At 44.9% G+C, this 27,152-nt stretch overlaps 1 protein-coding gene across 6 annotated transcripts in view; it reads right to left on the bottom strand.

Moving 5' to 3' along the window:
- Positions 1–27,152, bottom strand: part of RIPK3 (receptor interacting serine/threonine kinase 3) — a 429,719-nt gene that overhangs the window by 29,804 nt on the left and 372,763 nt on the right. For all 6 annotated transcript variants that reach the window (XM_069633807.1, XM_069633809.1, XM_069633810.1 and 3 more), the window contains 4 exons: positions 18,046–18,223; positions 1,851–1,963; positions 1,015–1,057; positions 836–918 (listed from right to left, as the gene is read on the bottom strand). In XM_069633807.1, coding sequence (XP_069489908.1) covers positions 836–918; positions 1,015–1,057; positions 1,851–1,963; positions 18,046–18,223 — 417 coding nt within the window. The remainder of the gene's footprint in view (positions 1–835; positions 919–1,014; positions 1,058–1,850; positions 1,964–18,045; positions 18,224–27,152) is intronic.

A 27,152-nucleotide genomic window follows, 5' to 3' on the forward strand; every position in this document is an offset into this window, starting at 1 on the left:
TCTCCCCCACAACGCAAATAACTGTACAAACCTCAACAGATTATAAATGGGTGTTCATATAATCCATAAAAATCATAAAAGATTGAAACCCATCTTTCTAGAATGCTGCTTTTTGCTAAGCTAGTCTACAGTTCTTACAACTGTGTTAATTTTATAAATGCTCGATTGCTAATGCCCTCCCAGCCTGTAACAAAAAACATGTATTGGTATATCACTCATAGGACCGATTTGTATCTTTAGGCATCCCAAACTATTCACCAATTATAGCCTTCTAGAAAACTAAGCATTCCTCTGTTTGGTCCTTGCTCCAAGCAAAGGGGGGCCCATCCAAGGAACTTAAATGTGAGTTGTTGCAGATTACGTTTCAACAGCATCTGAAATCCTGCTTTTCTTTCTCAATCAGCAGGTATATCTTGCAGCTAGGTAGTATAGTGCCTAGAGGCAATACGCTCATAAAAGGTAGTGCACTCGTTCAGAGTCTCAAACAAATGCAATATTAGAATCAATCAGAGCACCTGCAGTATTAACATACACAAACCACCATTAATGGACAGCTCAAACATTAAAGGCACTGCGCGCAGTGTGCACTCGTGTAGAACCACTGAGATAACACTCCGTACAGCAGTGACATTACCATTTAACTAACATCTCCCACATTCTTTTATCCAATCATCCCCTCGGTGGTCGCATCTGGAAACAATGCCAACTATAACAAGTAACCAAAAACAGCAACACCATGGCCCTATGAATTAACACTAGCGTGTAAGAACCGATCTTACACAAAGCACCCACGTATTCAGCGCTAACACGCTTTGGAGACGTGTGGGATACTTACTTGTGGATGATACATCAGTGGATTATACATAAATGGATGGTACGGGTTGGGGCTCCAGCCACGACATGGATCGTGTTGGTTTCCTATAGAGAAAAAGAACAGATATTTGAGGTGTAGACTAAGTTGATCCAGGCCATTCACCCGTGGGAGTACCATTTAAGAAAGTGGCTGTTCTCTACCTGTGTGATGATAAGGATTCGGATTACTGCTCTGACACCAGGCCTGGAAGAGATGACATTGAATATGGTCATTACAATGCAGTGGGGCGGAGAGCCTCCTCAATTCATGAGGCATTTTAGAGAGACATGCAGGTCACATTTAGGCATGGATGGTTGAGAGGTTTGGCACAGGAATGCACGCGCTATGCATCACCTCTAGGTCCGAGTGGCGTGCCGATTACCACTGCTGCGCAGACTCTGTCTATTGTAGGAGAGGCGATCACTGAATTCAAGCAGTTGGGATGTGTGAGCGGGAGCGTGGGCTGCTTCCTTCCAAGACAGGAATGGTGCGGTCATGCATTGCGCCTGTTCCAAACCATCACAGGGGAATGAAGGAGTATCATTTCTGCACATTTCAAATCAGACCCTGTTTCTGAATTCGAGATGAGCCTTGCACGGCGCAGAAACACCCCATTCCTCCCCCTGCTTTACTCGATTGCGCAGAGGGAGGATGAAGCGCTAGCCCGAATTGCAGAATATACAATCAGAAGGGATTTATTTTAATCATAAACGGAATATTGAGGTGGGTGCCATCAACATTCTTCCATCATTGGTACTCGAACTAACACCACGGCATCCCTCGCTCCAACTCTATCCGCCAAATGGGCTCTAAACAAATTGGATTGCATGCAGTGCGTTCCAAAAAGCAAAATAAAAGACGACGAAAATTAAAACAAGTACCACAACACATGTTTATGAAGAAAATAGCGTGAACTAGGCCTTCCAAGGTTAGGGGAGACATCCTCAAAGCGGTTGACAAATCAAGCACAGAAAATACAGGGGATCCCCCTCCTCACCTGCCGTGATTCCCCGTTGAAGCGAGGGTCAACGTGTGGTTTTGGGGTGGTTGGGTGTTCACTGGTGGTGGCTGCAGTTGGAGTAACGCTGGCACTTATGAGGGGGACTGCACCTGCATAAGAAACAAACATATCGTGCTATATATAAATGGACATCATTTGAAGCAACTTCCAGCGAAACGAACTATTGCCATGTAACTGGCAGCCTCTGCATAGGGGCAAAGGCCCATACGGGGCGGGACAACCCTTTCACAACATTCCAGTCAGCTTTGGCCAACAGTGGTTCAAGTCTGCAACTTTCACAAGCAGGCGCTCCTCGGGGAAACTCACCCTGTATCCCGGGCAGTAATGAAAATGGGGAGTAGGTGTGTGGGGCTAAACATTCACAGTGACAGGCAGCAGGTATGCTTACCAAGTGAAATTGGTATCCGAAGCCCGTTAGATCACCATCACTTTTTGGCTGGAACTAACCATTCTGTTTTACTTCTCACTCGACTCTACCAGAACTAATCGCCAAGCCTTCTAGACTTTTAAAGGGGCACCGTTAGCAGTTCCCAGGACGGCTTCACTTCCGGTATTTTTTAGACTTTTACTAATCAGGGGGCGCTATCAGCGCTAAACAGTCACCAGTATTTCCGCTTTAAGTGTAACAGTATCAGTATGCGTCAGAAAAATCTCGATTGATCAAACAAATGCAAATCCCTAAAATACCATCAACCGTATACATTAACGAGAGCACACGGCATAATGTACACGTACTTAACAACCCTAATTGTGTACCCTTCAGATGTGGAGAGTCATCACTGTGAATTCAATCCAAGTGGAGAAATACATCTTAAAGACTTGAATTGAATCAGTCTAAAAAACAAACAACTTTAAGGCAGTGGTTTTCAAACTTTTTTGGCCTGGGCCTGGGCCTCCCTGAGCAAAATGTGAGCAGGCCGGGCCCCCCCAAAAATGCCAAATGGATAGTGTCCAAATGGCTATGCGCCGCCACTGCACCCTACTCCCATAATAATCCCTGTGCTCCCATCACAGTCTCTGGGCTCCCTCATCCCATTCCTAGGCCAGTCCCTGCACCCTAGCCACTCCACCACATACCCTGGGATCTCCCCACCTTGCTCCCACCAAAGTCCCTGGGCTCTCCACACCCTAGCGACCGAACGTAGTAAGGGGGCCTGAACCAACCTAGGGGAGCTAATGGGTTAAAATTGTGCTTTTTTAGAGCATACTTAAAAAGAGAAATGGGTAAAACGCCAATCAGTTTGCAAATGGCACTGGGTGGCAGAAGGGGTAGGCATGGTATTTTTTACCTGTTCATCTTTTATAGATGTCCAGTAAAAAGATACCATCCTTGGCCCCTGATCTGCACAGTGCCTAACACACTCGCACAATGTGATTATGTGTGTTTGCGAGGCGCTGGAGCACCCAAGAGGCAGGCATAGTATTTTTTACTAGACACCTATGATAGTTGTCCAGTAGAAAAATACCATCCCTTTCCCCTGGGCTCCACAGCGCCTCAGAAGGAGAGCGTATTTCAGTAGGTGAATGTGCAACAAAGGCGCTTTTAAAATGCCTTTGTTTTACAACCCTCACTCACCAAAATCAGCTCCACGGACCAAAACAAACAAACAAACACACAAACATATTAATTTACAAAATAAATTAACATAAACAAACCTTCTACCCAGGTCATGAAGTTTCCTCCGCAGCGCTCAAGCTCCTGCATCATGAACAGGAATCTAATGAGCTATGCAAGGCTGGTGAACACCCTCAGCCTTGCATTGGCTCATTGAGCATATATCAGGATGATAGCTCCGGGGCAACACGCTTGCCTTGGAAGCAAGACGATGCGGAGCAACACTGGTTTGATCACCGTTTCCACGCTTAGAAACCTCTGGGTATTATAGTGCGTTATAAATAACCTATCATATCATATAATGTGCAGCTGCGGAACTGAACTGTCAAAGGGAAATTGTGTTTCCCATTGACAGTTCAGCCAGCCAAGGAGTGCTCCCCCAGCTGGAAAAAGCAGCAGAGGGAGCGCTCAGTGTTTCACTGGGCTGGCTCCTCCATAATGTGTGAGGGTGCCACTGGGTCGAGGCACGCTCGCCCATTAGGGACGAGCCAACCCTGCCCAGGGCTCCCCCTGCCCCACTTTTATTTTTGTGTGAAAAAAAGAAAAAAATATTATATATATATATACATATATATATATATATATATGGGATACATTACTCACCGTAATCGTATTTCTGATGCTTGTATCTGCTTAGATTCACATGCTGTGCATAGGCCGACATCTAGTGGAAGCTGCGGAGTATTACAGTTTGTTTTTCGAAAGTCGAAAATGGGCGTCGACACAGGCGTGCCAGTAATACTATCCCTAGTGTGACGTCCACTGTACCCAAGATCCCTCACGCGTGTAGGATCCTCAGATTGTATTTTTTCTGACATGAGGAAGCATGAGGAGTAGCGTGAGTACAGATAATCCAAGCAGATAGACAGAAAAGGTAAGACTACAAGCAATCATGCGCCTTCTCTCGGAGGGGAGGAAGGGTGGGTCGCATGTGAATCTAAGCAGATACAAGCATCAGAAATACGATTACGGTGAGTAATGTATCCCTTCTGAGGCTTGTGGAATCTGCTTAGATCACATGCTGTGCATAGATTAGCGAGCAGTACCAGAAGAAGGAGGTGGGATGTGAGAAGGGTCATGAGCAAACAGGTGTCTTAGAACCGCTTGTCCCACTTGTGTATCTGTCTTGGAATGAGTGTCAATGCAGTAATGCTGAGTAAAAGTGTGAATAGAGCTCCAAGTAGCCGCTTTGCAAATGGTGTCGAGGGGAACATTTGCAATGAAAGCCAGAGTGGCACCAATGCCTCTAGTAGAGTGGGCCCTTGGCGTAAAAGGCAGAGTCTTGTCAGAAAGAGAGTAACACAGCTGTATACAGTTGATAATCCACTTCGAGATAGCGCCCTTAGAGACGCGATCCCCCTCTCTGCCTGTAGCTACGGAGACAAACAGTTGATCTGTTTTCCTTAGCGGTCTGGTTTTATTTACATAGTATAGGACCGCCCTACGCACATCTAGGGTGTGTAGTTTCACCTCAGCCGAGCTTTGCGGGTTCTGGAAGAAAGCCGGAAGCTCGATGGACTGGTTTACATGGAACTTGGATATGAATTTAGGTGAGAACCTAGGGTGTGTGCGTAAAACCAGTTTGTCCTTGTGGATAGTAAAGAAAGGATCCTGCACTGACAGAGCCTGAATTTCACTGACCCTTCTTATGGAGGTAATGGCTACTAAGAAGGCCGTTTTATAAGTCAGGTGTTTGAGACTACTTTTATGCATGGGTTCGAATGGGGGTCCCATGAGCTTAGCTAGCACCACGTTGAGGTCCCATCCTGGCGGTGGGTTCGAAATAGGAGGGTGAAGTCTCTTTACTCCTTCCATGAAGGCTTTAACCACTGGTACTTTCCACCACGAGACCTTGTTATGGGATGTGGTGTAAGCCGAGAGGGCTGCCAGGTGTACTTTCAGCGAGTTAAAAACCAACCCTGCATCCAGCAGGTGGAGCATGTATGTCACAACGTTGGAAGGAGTGCAATCAACCGGGTTGATTTGTTTATTCTGGCACCAGATAACGAATCTTTTCCACTTATCAAAGTAACAGTGCCTTGTATTTGGTTTCCTGGACTCCTTTAGAATGTCCATACACCTCTGTGGTAATTTGAGATGTCCAAACTCTATGACTTCAGGAGCCATGCTGCTAGGTTCATAGAGTTGGGTTCCTGATGCACTGTTTGACCCTGTTGCTGGGACAGTAGGTTGTACCAGGCTGGGAGTCTGATGGGTTCGCACACCGCCATCCTGCGTAGGTGTGGAAACCATGGTTGTCTCGCCCACATGGGAGCAACTAGGATGAGCGTCATAGATTCCTTGTTCATCTTGTACACCACCTTCCTGATGAGAGGAGTTGGTGGAAAAGCGTACGCAAACATCCCTGACCAGTTCATCCACAGGGCATTCCCTTGGGAGTCCGGCTGGGGGAACCTGGATGCAAATCCTGGGCATTGTTTGTTTTCGCTTGTGGCGAATAGGTCTATAGTGGGGAAACCCCACTGAGAGAAGAGATCTTCTACTACGTCTCTGTGAAGGACCCATTCGTGTTCTTCTGGGAGGGAGTTTCTGCTTAGAGCATCCGCTAGGGAATTGAGCTCCCCTGGAACATGTTGCGATGACAGGAAGATGTTCCGTCTGAGTGCCCATATCCATATTTTCTGGGCAAGCTTGGACAGATTTGGCGAACGAGTCCCCCCTTGCTTGTTCAGATAGAACATGGCTGTCGTGCTGTCCGTCCTGATCTGCACCGACAAGTTCAGTAGATGGGGCTCGAACGCCCTTAGCGCTCGGAATACTGCCAGAAGCTCTAGCAGATTGATGTGGTTCTTGGCTACTGAGTGAGACCAGAGACCCTGAGCTGTGTGGTGGAGATGGTGAGCTCCCCACCCAGTCAGGCATGCATCTGTAGTCACCACGGCTTGTACTTCGGGATCGTAAAAGGGTTTCCCCTTTGCGAGATTCTCTCTTGTCCACCAGTGTAGGCTCTGTACGAGTGTTGGCGAAACGACCACTAGATCGTCCCAATGACCACTTGCCTGAGACCACTGTTTCGCCAACCATTCCTGCATGGGACGCATGCGCAGACGCGCGTGGGGGACCAGGTAAATGCATGACGCCATCATGCCCAGTAACCGCATAGCTTTGCGTACTGTTATCTGTTGACCTGACTGATAATGCGGAATTTGCAGAAGTATATTCCGAATTCTCTCTTCCGAAGGGAAGGTCAATCCTTTCTGAGTATCTAGGATAGCTCCTAGAAACTGTTTTGAGGTGCCTGGCACCAGACTTGACTTTTTCTCGTTGATGGAGAAGCCTAATTCGTGGAGGAGGTCGATAGTCCTCTGAATGTTTGACCTGCAAATTCCTGGGGTTTCCCCCGTTATGAGCCAGTCGTCCAGATAAGGGTACACCGGGATTGCTTCCCTGCGTAGGTGTGCAGCCGCCACCGCCAGTACCTTGGTGAATACCCTTGGTGCTGAAGCTATCCCGAAGGGCAGTACCTTGAATTGGTAGTGGCGACTGTCCACCTTGAAGCGCAAGTACTTTTTGTGCGCTGGGAGCATGGAAATATGAAAATAAGCATCTTTCATATCCAAGGTTGCCATGTAATCCCCCTTTTTTAGGAGGGGGATTACCTCTTGTAGCGTGGTCATACGGAATTTTTGGGGCTTGACATATTTGTTGGCAGGCCGTAAGTCCAATACTGGGCGCATTGTCAAATCTTTCTTTGGCACAAGGAAGTAAGTTGAATAGATACCCTTGTTTACCTGGTGTCCTGGGACGAGTTCTATCGCGTCCTTTTCTAGCAGAATGGCGATCTCCTCGAGAAGGATCCTTTGATGCTCTAGGGAGTGCACTCTTTGTCGTGGAGGATGATTCCGGGGACGCTGCAGTAGTTCTATACAATATCCTGCGGATACTGTTGACAGCACCCATCTGTCTGAGGTGATCCCTTCCCAAGCCTGGGTGAAGGTGGAAATGCGTCCCCCTACTGGGGTTGCGTGGCAAGGGACCCTGAACTGAGCGTCACTGTTTTGGTGGAGGCGTGCCACCGCCCTTGTTGGGGCTGCCTCTGCCTCTTCCACGACCTCTCTTGTTACCCCTGCCGTAACTCTGGGTAGACTGCTGGTTGTTATTCCATTGTGTACCTTGTCCCTGGGCATAGTTGCCTCTTTGTGAATTTTGGCCGCGTGGGCGACGAAAATTATTGTTCCCCCTCTGGTTAGGGGGTTTGTTGGTAAGCTGGCCAAGGGATTTGAGAGTCTCATATTCATCTTTGGCATTTTTAAGTGCGTCTTCGACCGCTTTCCCAAACAATAGGTCGGGTTCCACTGGCTTGTCTATTAAAGAAGCCTGGGTTTCTGTCTTGAATCCCGACTGCCGTAACCACGCATGTCTCTTGATAACAGTACCTTCTGCTATCAATCTCCCTGCGTTGTCAGCGGCGTCGAAAGTTGCTTTTAAAATGCAACCAGACACGGCTCTCCCCTCTGCCGAGATCCGAGCCAGCTGGCCCTTTAACGGTTCTGGAGCAGAGGCAATGAGCGCCGCGACTTCTTCCCATTGATGGCAATTGTAACTAGCCAACAGGGTGGTGGAATTCGCAATCCTTGCTTGGTAGGCGGACGTTGAGGCTACCTTTCTGCCAAACCCGTAAAGTTTTTTGCTCTCCTTGTCGGGAGGAGCTTCTGATGAAGATAAGGGCGTGCCAGCCCTCTTTCTAGTGTTGGTCACCACTAGGGAATCTGGTTTAAGATGTCCCTTTATATACAGAGGGTCAGACTGGGCTGCCCGGAAAATCTTTTCAATTCTGGGGTTGACAGCTCTGGTGAGGTTAGGATTCACCAGGGAAGGATCTATTCTTCGTTGGATGGATTTGAGGATAGGGATGGTCTGAGCGACCGGTCTTCTCTCTCCTACAAACTCCTCCGCGAAGTCCCTTTCCTCCTGTACACCGTGGGTGTCGATGTGGAAGTGTTCCGCTGCTCGAGCGAGAACCTCGTTAAGGAGGGGCTGGTTATCAACTGGAGAGTCAGTAACTGGGGCTTCGCTTTGTACTGGGGAATCTACTCTGTAAATTTCCTGCTCATCTTCTCCCTCCTCCAGGTCCTCATCCTCTGCATAGTAATCTGTCCCGGTTTGTTCTTCCATAATTGCAAACTCCTGGTCCTCTTCAGGGAAAACTTGTCCCTGATAACTGGGGAGTGGAGTAGAATATGGAGTGGAGTAAGGCTGAACCTCGAAGGGTTCAGGTCTTTCGACCCGGGGCTTTTTACTTAGCGGGATAGGATCGGAGGAGCCTGAGGGTGTGGCCCCTTGAGGGTTATATGAAAGAAAGTGTTCTGGGTTCTTATCATAAAAATCAGCCAAGGAAGACATCCTAGACATAACCCTGTCTATGTCTTCACTGGACCATTCCCTGGAACAGGGTATTACTTTAGCAGGTGATTTATTTTCAAGGGTAGACATGTGTTTGCTTGTCTGCTTAGGCTTTACAGGGGTGGAAGGCTGTGCTTTCCGCTGTTTCCCCCCTTCTCCGTGCGTGGAAAAATGTTTTCCCTGTCCCTTGGGGGCCCCAGAGACTTTCGACGCCTGGCGTCGAGGGTCTGGAAAGGTATCTGTGTGCTTCGGGCGTGGGGCCTCACTGGTGTTAACCGCGGTCTCGGTATCTTGGAGCGCGGCCTGGGGGTGGAAGTCGTCTTCGTCTCCCGACGATCGAACTTCCGTTAGTGTGTGTAGCGAGGCACTCTTGGCAAGAGTGGATGATTGCCTTGCGTCGTGAGGCGATCTCGATCGAGAGCGCCCAGAGGACACTGAGTCGGACCGTTCTTTTTGTGCCTCTTTCCGGGAAGTCGACGTCGTCGAGGTCCGGTTGGTCTTAGTGTGTTTAGTGTGTGTTAGGTGTGTAGCGCTTGCGTCGCCGGGGGTCTTCCCCATAGCCGCCTTGCCGGACGACCTTCCGAGGTCGGGGACCTGCGCTCGTCGGCTGTCTTTCGACGCCGTAATGCCCTCGCCGTCCGAAAGTACGGCGTCGCTGCCATCGCTGAAGGCGCCCTCCGCTGCCATGGCCTCCTGCCTGGCGTGGTGGGCCCAACGCTTTGTCGAACGGTCCTTAAGTGTCTTAGGTTTAAACCTACTACACGCTCTGCAGTTCGCTTCGGGGTGATCCCTCGGCAAGCAGAGATTGCACGTGGCGTGCCTGTCGACCCAAGGGTATTTGCGATTGCACTTGGGGCAGAATTGAAAAGGGGTACCCTCCATACGCACCTTAAGGCAGCGGGCTGCTAAGTGTAGGAATATATATAAATGTAACTATATATCAAGAGTGAAGAGTATGTACCACCCCCCACTCTCCCTACTTGTAAGGGCCGAGGCCAGCGGCCTACTAGGCCCGGGCCGAGGCCAGCGGCCTACCGAGGCCCAGATCCGTCGTGCAGCAGTCGACGGTCGATGACTTCTCCAGCCGTCGTCGAGGTTGAGGGTCGACGTTGGGGTGGGGAAGGGAATGAATAAGAATTAAAATTATAATAACAGCAAAAGTATGGCTAAGGCCAGGGAACTCCGCAAGATGCTTCCGACCAGTATGGCGGAAAAAAACAATCTGAGGATCCTACACGCGTGAGGGATCTTGGGTACAGTGGACGTCACACTAGGGATAGTATTACTGGCACGCCTGTGTCGACGCCCATTTTCGACTTTCGAAAAACAAACTGTAATACTCCGCAGCTTCCACTAGATGTCGGCCTATGCACAGCATGTGATCTAAGCAGATTCCACAAGCCTCAGAAATATATATATATTTTTTTTTTCAGGTGGGGCCTTGCGCCCTCCCAGGTATGAGGCTTTTCCAACAATTAATTTTGGGAAAGAGCCTGGCCCACATAAAGGCCTTGCTTTCATAATGGTAAAAGCATTTCATAATGGTAAAAACACAGCCCAGAACGCAAAGAAAAAACAGGACTGGAAAAGCATTTCTAATTGGAATGGGGCATTTAGACATGTGTGGGGATCAACTATCCGCAGTGCAAAATTGTCAGTGTCCCTTTTACTGCAAGAAACACCTTAGAAAGAAACGAGCAGAGAATCGAGTATGCTCATTTAATCTTCTAAAATTGTGATTGGAGGCCAATTATGGATCTCCTGAACCTAAAGAAAATATGCTACACATGGACCTCTGGGTCCGAGGTTCCTTGATACCGAGCTACATAGCTGGATCACATCTAAAGAGGAGGGGCTTTGCAAACTGGGCCAAAAAAATACAAAAGCGATTGAAGCAAGGGAAAGTACCCTCGGATCTCAAAATTGGAGGGCCACAAGAGGGTGAACACCTTTCTCGGTTGGGGCAAGAAGAAGGCCTGCCCATCAATGGACCCACCATGAGTAGACTTAAGATGTAGTCCGAGAAGTGTTCCGGGACAGAATCTATGGGCCATTGACACCCTAGTGAATTTCAACGAAATGTACTTCCGGTTTTTCTCTTTAATTGGTAGTTTATAATTATATTTATAATTATAATTGTTCTTTTATTGGTAATTATAATAGGTTACTTATAGTGGGCTTAATACCCAGAGGTTTCTAAGTGCGGAACCAGGAATCAAACCTGTGTTGCTGCGCGTCGTCTTGCTTCCAAGGCGAGCACGTTGCCCCTTTATAACACGCTTAATACCATGGTGTGATTTCTAAGTGGGGGATCGGGATTCAAACCTATGTTACGCTGCGTTGTCTTGCTTCCAAGACAAACGCATTGCCCCTGAGCTCGCCGTCATCCCTTTTAATTTGAATGCCCATAGGTGTCTTTTTCCACTATTGCAGAGTAAGCTGGACGAAGTACCTACCCCCATAAAAGTGGACTCTCTGCATTTAAATTGTGTTTGGATGGGAAGGCAGATAGACAAATAGTTGCACTCGGATTTTGGTAAAAGAGACATATGTTCATCACTCATCATTGTGGTGTAAACTTAATTTGATGTCCTGATGGTGGTCCATGGGGCAGGTTGAGGGGGGATGTCGGGGGACGGGAAAGGGAAGACGTTTTCACCCTGCTAAAAATGCCAGGAAATGTACCGGTTTTTGCTCTCAAGGTGTGTGGGGGGAGGAGATATTGGGGCAGGGTACAGATCCACCTCTCTGCCCAAGCACCTCACAAGAAAGAAGAATCGAGTTGGAACATATTATCATGCAATGTCTAGTTATCTTGGAAAAAGCAATGGCACTCAGGAGCTCCAGGTAAACCATATACAGAGTAAAAGCTAGGACAAGCGTCTGGTCTCTTAATATACAGGGTTTAAATAACTCGGGTAAAAAGATGTAACCTATTCTAAGACCTCAGAAGTTTCCAATCCCAAGCAGTCTTCCTTCAGGAGACGCACTTGCTGAGGTCAGGTTTGCCTTTTCCTCCAGTGCTAAATTCAAAAAGGTGATACTTTTTTGATGCAAGAATTTTCCATTTCCGGTCTCACTGCAGCTGGCAGATCCATAGTCTAGATGTGTTTTGGTGAAGGGGCAAGTGACCGACAAAATGCTTACTCTAACCTTGGTCTACACTCTGCAAGGGTGCAGAAGAAGGACTCTGACACACAGGTGGCATATTTGTGGTTATAGTGAAACAAGAGAAAACCTATCTTTCCAGTTCTAAGAGGAGTTTCCCTGCCTCAGCTAAAAATCTAAAGTTTCAGTCAGGATGCAGCTTAAAGTAAAAGTGTCCACGTGCTGTGTCAAGAAAACTCTTCTTCTGGCTCTTACACTCCAAACTAAATAAATAACAAAGCACTGTGCGGATCCCATCGGAATGCATCCTAACTCCTGGTTTATTATCCAAGTTTCACCCAATGTTTCCTTTGCAGGCCAGGAGAATGCCTCCCTTCTCCTGGAGTTCAGTCTTAAACCAACCAGGCGGAATGACTCCCTTCCCCAAGTCACAACGTTCAAAATAGAATTCCAAATAGTAGGCCTGGCGGGACGATTCCCTTCCCTAGGTCACAAACGTTCCAAAATAATAAATACTTCATATGTGATTTTCACTGGTCTTCCTAGATGCATCTCATCAGTGTACACCAGATACGCTCTTCTCGCTGTTTGCTTGCTTCCAGACTCTATTAAGGAACATGCAGGGGTACCCTTAACTCTAATGGATTCATGGGTTTGAAAGGGAGTAGAGAGAATGGAACAATTACTGCATACTTCCAGGTCTGTATCCTCTGTGGTCTCGATCTCTTCCCATTAGTCTTTTTCCTATCCATCCCATCTCAGTGGGTTCTTCCTTCTGATTTTTAGGGCACTATTTAGCCATATGTCTTCTAGCGCCACATGAGAACCAGATCAGAGACAGTATCATAGAGCTCTTTCGCTCAAGTTTTGTCACACCCTTGTCTTTTAAGGGTGAATGTCTTGTTTCCTCTCTTTTCCCCAATTCTCGACGTCCTAGTTTTAAAGTGTTTGTTGTTTTCTACGAACTGGACTGCAAATCCTTAAAGGGTAACATTTTTGTGTTTACTATATTATCTCTTTGCGTATTCTCACTTCTATGCATAGACCCTAGTTGTTTAGTGGCCTCTGCATTAGCTTTGGCAGTCTCAACTGCACTATATAATGTTGGTTTAATTAGCTGTAAAACTGCACGCTGCGAGAGCTTCCATGACTTCAAATAAAGTATTTTTATCCAACCATTGGGACAAAGTGTTTTGTATTTGCCCCCCAATTCTAGAGGTGTTTCACTGGGGCCTAGTTTAAATTCCCAGAATTTCTGCCTATAAAAACTATCAGTTTGGCCCACTCTATGTAACAGTCCTCTTTTAATCACATCAAAGGAAGTAGTCTCTAATGGGTTGAGAGTTTGGCAGGAGGCTTGTAGTTCTCCTTTCAACAAGGGTGCAAGGTAGCAGGTTTTAATGTCCTTTATATAATGGAACAGTTGGGCCAATCTTTCAAAGGCTAAAAAAAAATCTAAAAAGAAAATCCTGAGATCTTCCCTTTCTATATAAGGTTATAAAACACTGTGTGGGAGAAGGAGGCTTTTCGGACTAGCACTCAACTTGTGGAGACCTTCCTGACATCAGTGTTGCCTCTATCTGATGGTTCACAAGACGTTTGAATAAGTCTCTACCGGATTCATCTTAAGGTTCTGAGGTAACTGGCCGGGTGAACCAGGGATTCTATGTTTTCTTCCGGACTTCGATTCTTGGGAAAGGTCAGAAATTATGACTTCCTAATCCTCAGAATTCCCTTTCTCCTCTTGGTTGAATTCAGAGGCGTCTGAGGAATCACTGGATGTTCCACGGCAACAACATAGATGTTCTACTCTTTCCCCCTTTAACAATTAATCTTCAGATTTCTCGGAGAGATCCGAGCCATGGGGAGATGGGGGGACTCTCTCCTCTATGGGATTTTCAGGCTCTTCTTGAGTAGGTTTTTCTGTCTCCTGACTGCTTTCTGAATCCTCTGGTAAGAAAGAGGTTAAGGTGTTTTTACAATATATAAATGGGGTGGCCTTTTCAGATAAAGTTTTATTCCCAGTAATCCCGTAGGTGGCATTTATTTGACTGCCTTGGCCCTGCACCTCTTGGGGTCCATCCACTACTTATCAGGTGGATTAGAACCCCACTCATGACACCATATGTAAGGGTGCAGAAGGGCTCCCGAAACAAAGAGGGCATATTTGGGGCTATAGACTTATTAGTAAAAGTAAAGCAAGAGAAAATCTATCTTTCCCTATTTCTTAAAATGGGTTCCATGCCTCAAATTAAAGATCTATGGTGTCGGTCAGGATGTCGGTTAAAGTAAATGTACCAACCGTCCTGTGTCAAGAAAACGTCTGGCCCTTACACTCCAAACTAAATAAATAAAGCACTGTGCTGATTCCAGACCAGGAGAATTCCTCCCTTCTCCTCGGTTATTGTCCAAGTTCCAACCAATGTCTCCTTGGAGGGTCAAGGGAAGGCCTCTCTTCTCCTGGCATTCAGTCATAAACAAACCTGGTGGAATGACTCCCTTCGCCAGGTCACAAAGATTCCAAAATAAAAGTTACTTCATAAGCCAGGGGAATACCTCACTTCCCCTGGCGTTTGGTCTAAGTCTCAAATTAGCCCAGGGGAATGATTTGTTGGACTTTCCTGCCAGTCCACATTACCAGGAGAACGACTCCCTGCTCCTGGTAGCTATGATACAGTCTCACAACCAGGGCGAATGACTCTCTTCCACGGATCATATCTTTATTAAGTTTCACACTTACAACACCTGACTTTGGGTTTTGTGAGGGTCTGCGACCCTGGTTTCTCTCTTCTTCTTTGGCTCGGCCCACTTGATGACTCATCACTTTCTTGGGTTGGATCCTCAACCCTTGTTTCTCTTCTTCTTTGGCTTGGTTTACATGGTTCACTAACCTGTCAAGTACCGCCAAGAGGAAGATTACCCTAGTTTCTCTTATTCATCTTGGGTAGGGGTCCTTGACCCTTGTCTGGAGGTCAGTGGGGTTTGCACAGCCACTCACACGAGGAAAAGGAGCATTAATGCAGGTCTGATGCATACATGGACCAATATGGGTGTCCCATCTATTGGGCCACAGAAGGGCCGTTATTGGCGGTTTCCCATCAAACAGGTCTCCCTTTACCTTCACAGGGATCTCGATGCATCGCCAGGGCTTCCAGGGACAGGAGCTTGGTTTCCTGCTTCTCAGGCTTCTTTCGGCATTTGCGACGAAGAATAGTTAGGGGGCTTGACATAGATAGTGAGCCAGAGAAGCAAGCAGAATTACTTATGTTTTTTTGAGAAACTTTAAATCACTGAAAGCAGTAACACGCAGTTACAGGCTAGGTCCTTAGATGAACTAGATGAAGCGTTTCTTTTCACCTTATCTCCCACAGAAAGCGATGACCAGGATATGCCTATTGCAGTAGAAGAAATATGGTGAACCATTGCATATCTAAAACCCTTTACAAGTCCAGGCCCAGATTGAATACCGTGATTGTTATAAAACCTTGACCCCAAATCTGTTCCTTCATTTAATAGACCTCTTCTTTTATTTAAGGGAAGAAGGATCAATAACCAATACTGTGGAAGAATCCCACGTACCTTGTGCTTTTAATTTTAAAGTCCTGGGAAGGAGTCGCCGCTGTGCTCCTCCTATTGACACATCACACTTATAAAGCAAGATGCAAACTCATTTCCTAGGGTTTTAGTGGACGCACTCTGCAGAGTCCCAGTCCATTGACCTTAATCGATCAGGGTTTATGTGTATACCTAGTCGAAGTGCTTTTGACAACACATGGAAAATACTCCACTTCATTGGCAAATTCTCATATCTAGGGTTGAAACAACCTTCTTGTTGATTGATGCTGAGAAGACCTACGATAGTACTGATAGTATTATTTGATCAAAGTTCTCTTAAGATATAGATTTGCGCTCACAACTTAACAATGCCATTAGTTAATTATAGACAGCCCAGACAAAAAATGAAGGTGAATGGGAATCTTACAAGCGCTTTCACTCTGAAGCAAGGTAGCAAACAATGGTGTCCCTTATCGCCTTCATTTTTTGTTCTTATCATGGAACATTTTGCTGATATCATCTGAAGCAAAATAATTACATGTATACATGGGCAAAGGAGTAGCACAAGGTCAGTCTCTTTGTGGACAATGTTATCATAACCCTCGGCATACAGTACAGGCAAGATCACTTGGTGATTGAGGTTTCTCGGCTGTCTCTGGCTTTATGGTTAATGCAACCAAGCCTGAGTTGCTGAATCTAAACAGATATCCGCACAGAGTAAACTGTTGAGGCAAACACTTATCCCTGGGCTAAAATCTCTTTGAAATACTTGGGCATTCACTTAACAAGTACATTTGGGAATATCTACCGGACTAACTCTCTAAGGCTACTAAGCGCCATTCAACAAGATCTGAATATGATGAGGGGTCTAGGCGTCTCTTTGATGGGGAGGATTGAATTTATTAAAATAATGTATGCCCTCGCTCCCTGCATCTATTCCAGGCACTATCCCTCACAATTCCCAAAGCTGACCTCCAATGTGAGCAAAGGAGGAGGGATGAACCAGAAAAGGAAAGGTTTTTTCATGAAGCAATCAGTAGCGGTTTCTAATATTTGGAAGACACCGTGGATCAGACCGAAATTACGTACCTGATCCCTGTATCTGAGCCCCATGACCAACCTCCCTCTTGACATTTGGGATGAGGTGGTTAGGAGGGGAACCGGGAGCTTGCATCTGCCTTCCTTTACTTCCCTTTACGTAAACAGTGACTTTGGCTGGACTGTGATCCTCAGGCTTTTTCTAACTGGGCTAGGGGTGGGTGCACTAATTTGTGAAGACATATTTACGAAGGAGACAATTAAAACGCTCCATAGACTGTAAAGCAGAGTTTAATTTCCTGGAGACAGAGCAATACAAATACTGGCAGCTAAGACACTGTCAAATGTATCCAACTAACAAGATGGGTGTTAGTATAGCTTCTTCACAAGGTGTTGCTAAATTTGAAGAAGCTAGTCCCAGATCATTTTAAGATGAATTGGGAAACGTAATTGGCAATATCCCCTGATGATCCCTATTGGAAACAGGCATGAAGGATTCCCCACAAGAGTTACAGGAGTGTATCTGAGTTACAGCACAAGATAACTTATCACTGGAACTGCAACCGTTAAATGTTTACACAAAATGTGTTAAAGTGTCTCTAATCTTTGTTGGAGGGGCTGTGGGTTACAAGGTCCCTTGGTACATATGTGGATGCCCCCACTTGCAGGACTATTGGTTGGAGGTTAAATCATCCATAAAATACATTTGTAATCATTATATACCCATTCGTCATGAATCGCAGCTGCTGGGAGTGCTGAGGAATGATGGGGCCAGTTTAATAGAGGCTGTCAAGTAGTGCATAACCTCGCTCTGGGGCAAAAGGGAACCACCGTCTTGAGGTGGATGAACAGATGCTAACTTTATTAGTAATGAAAAGACTAACACACTTAATACATGGATCCTTGACCATCTGCCATACTATTTAGGCTTTGTTCTTACGCTATGCCTAGAAAGACATACCAAGTCTTCATTGCCCACACAAAGATTAATATTTATAAGCTGCTTTGAACTGGACAATGGTGTGTTTACAGCAATGCTGTGACCTACTGTAAATTCTTTCAGGTCTATCTGATTTTGGGAAGGGAAGAAAAGGGATGCACTGGAGGGTTTAGATAGGGTTAGGACTGAGGGGTGTTTGAAGTTCGAAATCTATCATTTTTAAACTGATATAATTCAATAAATAAAGTTGAGAAAAACAACTCATCCCTGTTGAATATAGGAAACTGATACAAAACCTCCTTTCTCCCAGTGACCTCACACCTCTCTCTATCCTCAAGGCTATGAAATAGCCCAGGAGATGTATCCATTTAATGAAAGAGTGTGGTGCTGGGGCAGAGTAATTGACAGTCTGAAACGCTGCTGGTTCTGCCACAGTCCTCCTAGCCTTTCAGAGAAGCTAACTTGTCATGGAAGTCTTCTTATTTTGCCCACAGGCTATTCTGTCACTAGAGGCAGGGGGCTGATCAACATTGTACTCATATGGCACTTACCAAGGTTTTGGCTGGACCCCTCCATGAACCGCATCGTCTGGAACTCTTCCACCAGCTGCGACATGTGGCTGTCTGAGGTGGCAGTGCTGAAAGCCATAGATGTTTTCTCGACTCTGTTTGATGCAGCATACGATCGCCTGGAATTCAAATCTTCTGGTAAGTGAGTCACCATCTTCATCTGCAGAAAGAGCCATGTAAGAGCTTGGTCTTGACTGCAGTGACCAGAATGGTTCAAAGTATAAGGCTTATTATTCTACGACAAATGTAATTTGTTGAACCCAAGCCATTCCCTTTGAAGCTCAAGTGCATGTTATCTGGAAAAAGGCAAATTTCAACCCCTAAAAAATAGCTGCCTTCTGTTGGAGTTCTCCCAAAGGATGGAATTTGATGAAGCTCTAAACTTTCAACACCTGAACTATTGCTGCAACATGCTAACTGGTGCTCCAAGAGGCCCGATCAAGAAACTGCAAACATTTCAGAACTGAGTCACCAGGTTCATTGATCTCCAAGTTGAAGAACCAAGACCACCTATTATCCGCTTTGCAATCCCTCAATTGGCTACCAGTATGCAGATGTATTTTATATGTCTTATGCCTTACTCACAGGGGCCTGCCTAACAGTGGTCTAGATTACAGGAAAGCATTGTTTAAATTGGACTCCTCTGGTAGAGGACTTTGTTCCTCCAACAAATGTCTCCTCAAACGTTGTGGATTTAGGAAAGCAGTGGTGATGAGACTTACCATCCAAGGCCCAAGAGCACTGCAACAATCTCCAACTAGGTCTGACAAAACATGATAACCTTAACATTTTCAATCCATTCAGGTAAGGCTGCCTCGTTATGTGGCACTTCAGACTTTATAATCACTCCTGGCATTGCACTACCTGTCATACATTCACTGTTTCATGTTATGCATGTTATACCTGAAGACCACATGTGAGTGAGTAATGCTTGATATAAAGCATTCCCTTTGTTCACCCTTCCCCATATTCCAGTGCATGTGCTTTGAAGTATTTTGCTAGCAATGTAGCACTATACAAAACTCCAATAAAATAAACAAATTGCTCTAACCTCCAACTAGGAGTGTCTCGTGTAGGGCATACATACAAGCATGCACCATTCCTTCCGAGAGATGCTAGTTCTAAACAGTGACAGGATGCTGGTGGTCACTGTGCAGCAGCGTCTGGTTGATTTGAGACTTAGTGAGAGACAAAGACTGCATCTCAGTCTTGGGCTGAAACAGACACTGACTAAGCACGATTGCACCACTGACGTGCTGACATGTATTCTGACCTCTGTGATCTCAACCTCTTGCCCCAAAGAATGGAACTTTCCTCAGAGTGAAGATTACATAAATCCTTGTTTTTACCAGAGGGCTTTCCCTTGAATTCATCCAGCCTGTCTGGCTCAAAGAAAGGTCCATCAAGGTTCTAGGCTCTTCCTTCTGTGAATACGAAGGGCTTACTAAAACAGCTTGGTCATGAATATACCTTTGCACATATATTGACAACAAAGAATATCAGTTTTATTTCAGATACTGCGCCTTCCTGAAAGATTTGCAAGAATATCAAGCTGGTATTCATTTTGGAGCATGTATTCAAAACAGTTTTGCAGTTCTTCAAACATCCCAATAAAAACAATGCATCCAAAATGTTGCGTCCCTTCATCAAAGATCTCAACCTTTAAAAATCCATTCTTTACTAATAAACCATCATGCATTAGCATTTGCAATTGTACTGCTAATCACCTCAATTCATTACTGCTTGTAGTATAATTTGATTAAGGGTGCAGTTGGTAAATGCTGTGTTCAACTGAACAAATAATTTCTTCAAAAACTAGTTCATGATGCAATGTTGAGACATAATTCAACTGACTGGTTAAACCTGAATGCATGCTTCCAAAAATCTCTCCAATGTCATGGTCTGTACTAATTTGTGTACAGGGTAATCAAGCACATTTTCTGTACTTCTGATAAACTTGACTGGTGCAGATCATACAATTGATTAAGGCCTCTTCCTGTGCCTGTGTACTAATTTAGTTTACGGGGCATCCAAATAAAACTCAAAATACTCCCTTTGTCTCTGAACTAATTCACTCCATAGGATAATGAAATAGAAATTACCAAATGCTTTGTGACTTTTTGAAAATGTAAAATATTAATTAGCATGTTGGTGCTCTAAATAATGGCTATGGACAATGGCATTCATGCCCATCTCAATGTTGCCGCCAGTCCAATGAGGCTGGAGAAGATTCAACTCTATGCTTCTGTTTTCTGGTTCACCGACATTGAGCGCCCTGCTCCCATCCTCTGCACGACTTTGCCTACCAATATGCCAGAGGATTGGGTGCATTGTATGACGCTGCTACAAGCCAGATTTTATGCCGATTTATATATGTTTAAGTGGCTACTTAACCTATTTTTAAGTGCAAGTTGCTTCATTGTTTTAATAATATATGATCTCAGCAAGCACTCTCCTCCTGGGGAGTGCCCGAAGGGCCTTGACGACCGCAGCACCTGCCGCACGGGTTCTCCCCTGGCCCCTCTCCGACACAGGCCATGCCTCATACCATCTGGGCCACGCAGGACAAGTGAGGGATCACATAACCATTTCTGCCTACATCATTCACTCTTGTGGGCGTCCCACTCAAAGGGCGACCCTCTAAGGGCATTCACTGTCTCTGTTTGCCCCTGTACGCACCAGGTCACACACTACGTTATTTTATCATTTGTTTGGTACCATTTGTGTGCTACCATGCTTTCTCCTGCCCTTACTCTAATTTTTCTTTCTACTCTTTCTGTCCTCATGAACATTTCTGTTTGCATCTCTTTTCACTTTATAATATGCACTGCTTTTCATTCTTATTTGACCTATCCTCAGGTTTCTGACTTTTCCCTCTTGTTTTGATTTTGGTTTATGGAATGCTCTTTTTATTGTTTCTAAAGCGGACATCCCTGATTTCTTTATCTCCTTCAAACATAATTTCCTTTGTATCACAGAGACTTGGGTCCGTCTCTGTGAGACTGCTACTGTAGCTGTTCTTCATTCTCACATTCTCTCCGACTGTGTCGCCCGGAGGTGGCAATGGCCTTTTATTTCACTCCTGTTGGATTTCTGTCCTTTCTTCTCTTCATCCTACTGTCTCTTCTGTTGAATGCCATGTCATATCTTTTTCTTCCTGTGTTCCTCTTTCTATCTTGACTATCGTCCTTCTGGCCCCATTGCATCCTATTATGATGATTTGGACACCTTGTTATTTTCAATTTTTCCATCGATTCTCCTCTTATCATAGATGGTGACTGCAATATTCATCTTCCTTAGACTGACGTCCTTGAATGGCCCTTACTGTTTCTTACATCTGATTATAATTTTAGGCTACTTCTCTGGGGTGTAATCAAAGGCCCCCAAACCAAAGTAACTGTGAAGGACCATGTAAAAAAGGCCTACCTGTCATAACCAAAGAAAAAGAAGCATTTCAATTCACAAAGGCAGAGGAAATGCAAAGGTCACTTTCACATTAAAAAAACAGGATTTGTAAACACCAACACCAACACGGCTTGCATGTGTGTTTGCAGTTTAGTTTAAAGCAAGGCAAGATAGTAATGTTTCCCTGCCAACATAAACATATCAGGGAAAATACATGGTTTGTGTAACCAAGATGTAATGTATATTATGCTTCACATGCAAGATACTGTCAACAAGGGAAAAGAAAAACTTTGCTCCATGGGACACATGAAGATTTCATTTAGGCCCAAGGCAGACCCTTCAGGCTTGTTGGTGGGCAAACTTCACAAAGAACTCCCTCAGTGCAAAGCTGGCTTTTACATCCCCCCAGCTATTTACAACTGCAATGAAGTGTGTCTTGCTAAGGGTGTGGAAACCAAGTGTCCGCCAGACTTTGTCTCCGAACGCAATTCTATGCAGAGCAAATGGCTCTAGCTGGTGCATCCCAGGTATTTACAAGCTGCAACCAACTTCAAACAACCAACTTTTGTCTAATAAAAAACTCTGGTCACAGGCTGGCCCAGAGTGGCAAATGGCAAAGGGCCTGTAGGAAGGGAAGCTCATATTTGCACATATGAATATTCCCTTTGTTTAAATAGACGGTCACAATGGTTGCGTTATCCCAGAAACCACAAGTTGCACTGATTACATGTATGTTTCATTTTTTAGATAATTTCCAGGCGAGTTTGGTGATATACAATTCCTCCACCTATGACTTAGGGAATTATAATGGGGAGCTAAAAGGTGTTCCTGGCTGCTATGAATCTCTCACAGAATTAAAAGTTGGCAAGCTGGTAGGTTGTAAAATTAGGTATGTGGGGAATAAATTGCATGTTCATAAAGATTATGCCTTTTGTAAAAATGGCAGAAAATCGCCAAACTGCCATGCAACATGGTGCGGACACAGCTGTTTTATTAAATTCCCCCCGATTAGCAGAATCGGAAAATATATATATTATGGCAGTTACTAGCAAATCAAAGTTTTTGACAGAACTAGTTCTTGCCAAATATTTGACATGAGACAAATGGGGATTGCAAATGGAAGCTGCCATATGTCTTTTCCAGACTCCTAAGCCACTCCTTAGAGAGGGGATGGATTTGGGAAGAGAGAGAAGCGTAACTGTCCAATCCTATTTGCGAGAACTCTGGCCGGGTACTCACCAAGATTGTAAACTTGATGGTGTCATCACTGCTATATAAAGTGGATGCACTTTTTAATTTCATTTAAAAAAATGTATAACGCAATTAATACCCGAGTTCGGTTTACAAGTACGGGTCTGGGATTCAAACCTCTGTTGTTCCGCGTGGTCTTGCTTCCAAGCCCCTGTGCTATCCTCTGTTCACAATGAGAAAAAAGGAGAGCTCCTAAAATTATCATCGGAAGAGAGCTGCTGAAACTTGCCACCTGACAGCTGCAAGGAATCACCAAAGGAGAATGCATCTGGGAGGAGCTGTTTATTGCTAGGGAGGCCTAAAAAGCTGACTGGATTCTATGGTGAAAAGCTGGGGACCATCCTTGAGAGTGGAGTGACCAGAATCCTGCCCTGTCCTTGTAGAGGGTTGTGACATGCAGCTGGCCTTCCAAAACTTTAAACAGAGGTTGTAAGTAGAATTGAACCCTTTGCAAGCAAAAGGTGGGTGGACCTGCTGGCCTTAAATTCTTTCCCTTTTATAGCCGGTGGGGGAGCAAAACTGTGTAGATCCTTAACCTATTTAACTAAAAAAGAATTGTTTTAATTAATTCCCCATGGCAGAACTGCACAGTGTGATTTTGTTCAAATTCGAAATGAACAAAGCTCATTCCCTGTGTGCGCTGAAAACTATCGACTGTTAACTGGGTAATCTTATAGGTCCGGCTTTCCCAACACAGGCCTTTAAGTGGTGGGGGATCTGAAATCCAACATTCTCAAGTCATCCTTTTTTTGCTATCCAGCTTCCTCCAACACAGGCTTTTAAGTGGAGGGTGTATAAAATCCAAAATTCTTCAAAATTACTAGCCTTTTAAGCACGGAGGAAAAACAAAATTGCACAGCATTGCACACATAATTGTGAACTGCACAGTGTGATTTTGTTCAAATTCGAAATGAACAAAGCTCATTCCCTGTGTGCGCTGAAAACTATCGACTGTTAACTGGGTAATCTTATAGGTCCGGCTTTCCCAACACAGGCCTTTAAGTGGTGGGGGATCTGAAATCCAATATTCTCAAGTCATCCTTTTTTTGCTATCCAGCTTCCTCCAACACAGGCTTTTAAGTGGAGGGCGTATAAAATCCAACATTCTTCAAAACTACTAGCCTTTTAAGCACGCAGGAAAAACAAAATTGCACAGCATTGCACACATAATTGTTTTTGTTTATTGATCAGTTTAATTATTTCTTGAAATGAAATGTGATGCAAGTAAAGTATTGTGATTTGTGTTCTTTTAAACCCACGTGTGTGATTTATTTATGTTGAGAGAAGTTTATTGTGTTGTGCCACGGATTTAGTGGTGTTTGATATTTTTGTGTGATTTTCTTAACATCCAATTCAAACAAATATAAATATATTTCCTATACACCAGCCTTGTTCTTGGCTCATTGGTAGCTCAGGGAGAGGAATCCAAGGGTTATTAGAGGAATTGGAGATACGGTTCAGTAAAAGAACTGACATTGACCATTTATTGCATGACACTTAGCTTGGGGAGGGAAGGAACTCCCTGTGTTGAGGGTGGTCTCTCAAACCGTTACACTGCCTTCCCCTCCTACTCATGGAAAAGGAGGTGCCCTTGATTTAATCTTCATATTCTCTGATCTTGACTATTGAACCTATTACTTCCCACTCTTTTCATCCTGCTGATAAATTTTTGGTTCGCACTTCGCTTCATTTTCCCAATCATTCACACACCCATGCCTTCCCTCAAAATTAACTTTTGTACGTTGTGATCTATGCAACCTACATTCTGCCTCACTTACTGCTTCTATCTTGGATAAGTTGTCTAATTGTTGTTACTCCTCTTCCTCTAACACCAACAATCTTCTTTCTGTTTTACATTTGGCTTTTTCATCCTGTCTTCGACTGGGGCCTCCCTCTGGAACAGCCTCCCTGCCACTCTAAAACCTCCGGAGAACCATCTCCAGTTCCGGAAGCACCTCAAGACCTTCCTCTTTGCTTTTGCCTTTGCTCCCCCTGTCTCCTGCTGATCTGCTCTCCATTGGCACTGTGCACCTGGCCACCCTCAGTCCCCTGGGCCCAGGCACCAGCTCACCCTGCCACCCGCCTGTACTGCCTCTTGGCTAGCCCTTGCACAGGGGACTGTATCTGTACCCATAAAGCACCCCCTTTTCTTCTTTTTCTGCACTTATCAGACGTACTCACTTCTGCTGCTGTAAACGCAGCACTTGCCACTTGCTGGCTGCACCATCATTGTTTATTGCCACCATTATCTATTTATTTTTATTTATTATTATTTATCTGTTTCTCCTGTGCTCCGCACTTTCCACTCTCCCCCTTCCATGCACTTTCCCCCTTTCCTTTTCCCCATGCAATTGAGCGTTCTCAATATCATTGGGCCTAGTAAGATCGCTGTTTGTTCTCCCCTGTTCCCCTCACTTGCCTTGTCATGCTCTGAAACACTTGTGTACGAGCGAGATACAAATAAACTATCATATTATATCATACCCAAATTTTATTTTCTGCTGCTCTTACCTCTTACACTTCTGGTCTCAAACATGCTAAATCAACCTACTTCCAAACACTTATCTCTTCTCAAATGAATTCCCCTAAACTGTTTTTCAATACCTTGAATAGGCTTCTGAGTCCCCCTTCGGTCAATTGCTCCATGTCCTTTAATCTTTCTCCCACTAATTTCACTGACCTTTTCCTCACCAATATTGACACTATCCGTTCCTCCAAGCGCTCTGTTATTTCATCTACTTTAATTCATTCTCCTGCCTGCCTTGACTCCTCTTCCTGCGTCTCCATCTTCTTGTTGGCTTTATGTTTCTCTCTTTTCACTACTATTTCAGAAGGTGACATTACTTCTATGATCCTCCGGACCAAGCCCATGGCTGCTCCTTCAAACCACCTCCCTTGCTCAAGTCTATCCTGCTCTGGCTCCTTTTCTTACTACCTTATTCAACATCCCATTGCTCTCAAGATTATTTCCCCCAGCCTTTGAACATGCCACTGGTATACAACTCCTCAAAAAACTCTTGACTCGTCTGATCCCTCTATTTTCCATCAATCTAAACTCTTGGAACGTTTAGTTCACTCTCAACTTTCTTTTCTTAATCTAAATAACTCACTTTCTTCTCTACAATCTGTCTTTAGATCTGGCTTTTCTATGGAAACTACACTCGTGCGTATCTGACTATTTGTCATGCATGCAATCTTAAACCTTCCTCCCGGTTCATTCTCCTGTAGGTCACCGCAGTCTTTGACACTGTTAATCACCACATCCTTCTTTCTACTCTTTACTCCCTTGGTCTCTCCGGTAAAGTGTTCAATTGGTTCTCCACCTGACTACCTAACCGCTCCTTTTCTGTTTCTTGGAAAGGCTCCTTTTGGCCCTTTCCTCTCACTCACGGAGCCCTGCAAGAGTCTGTCATTGGCCCTGTTCTCTTGTCTCTTTACACTTCTTCTCTCCCTGCTCGAATTAGGAGTTTCAGGTTCCAGGCACACCTCCACGCTGTTGACACCCAGATTCTTCTCTCATGTTGCTCTCATTCTAGCTCCATTCATCATCCACTATACTATAGACTGTCTGCTATCTCTGCATGGATGTCTTCCGGCTTTCTGGGCATCAATTCAAAGAAAAATGAAATTCTGTGGTTGCCTGCTTCCTCTAAGATTCTTCCCCCACTATGTATTTACTTTCCTCCATTGCACCTTCCCTTGTCTTCTCAAGCACAGAACCTGGGAGACATCTTTGACCCCACCTTCTCCTTTCAAACTCATAACTTGTTTGTTTCTCGGTCTTGCCATTTTCATCTGTTTTATATCAGGAATATTCTTCATTTGCTCACTTTCTCTGCCATTGAACTGCTGCTCCAGTCGTTGGTTGTTTCTAGCCTCTATTGTTACTGCTCCCTCATTGTTGTCCTACCTATGTCTTTTTTCCCCTTTGCTGTACCCTGCACTCAGTGGTCAGGATCCCGTTTGCGATCCCTCCCTCTGCACATATTTAATCTCATCTTGCCCACCACCTTAAATTCCTTCTAGTCTATCGTTGTTGCAAATAAAAATGTTGTTATCTTGTTTTCAAATATATCCATGTTCTCATCCCTATTTACCTCCGTTTTGTTATTTCTCTATATCAACCCAATCAAACTTCGGTCTTCTCAATTTCTTCTTTCTTTTCCTCATCCGCCTTGCGCTGCCACTCGCTTTCTCTGGTTTCAGCTTCTTGCCCCAAACATATGAATGCTCTCCCCTTTGAAATTTGTACCCCCCCCTCTCTCTCATAAAACACAGCTCAAGTCTCACCTACTTGTGGCGGGTCATAAGAAGGATGCAGACTCTTATTATACATTTCACAGTGTATTTCAATTTTTTTAAAAAGGGTCAACACCTATCTTTCCCTATTTCTATGGGGTATTCACTACCCAACCAAACTAACTAAGGTCCTT

The sequence above is a fragment of the Ambystoma mexicanum genome, chromosome 13, assembly GCF_040938575.1.
Source record: "Ambystoma mexicanum isolate Mex_15411 chromosome 13, UKY_AmexF1_1, whole genome shotgun sequence".
Lineage (NCBI taxonomy): Eukaryota > Metazoa > Chordata > Amphibia > Caudata > Ambystomatidae > Ambystoma > Ambystoma mexicanum.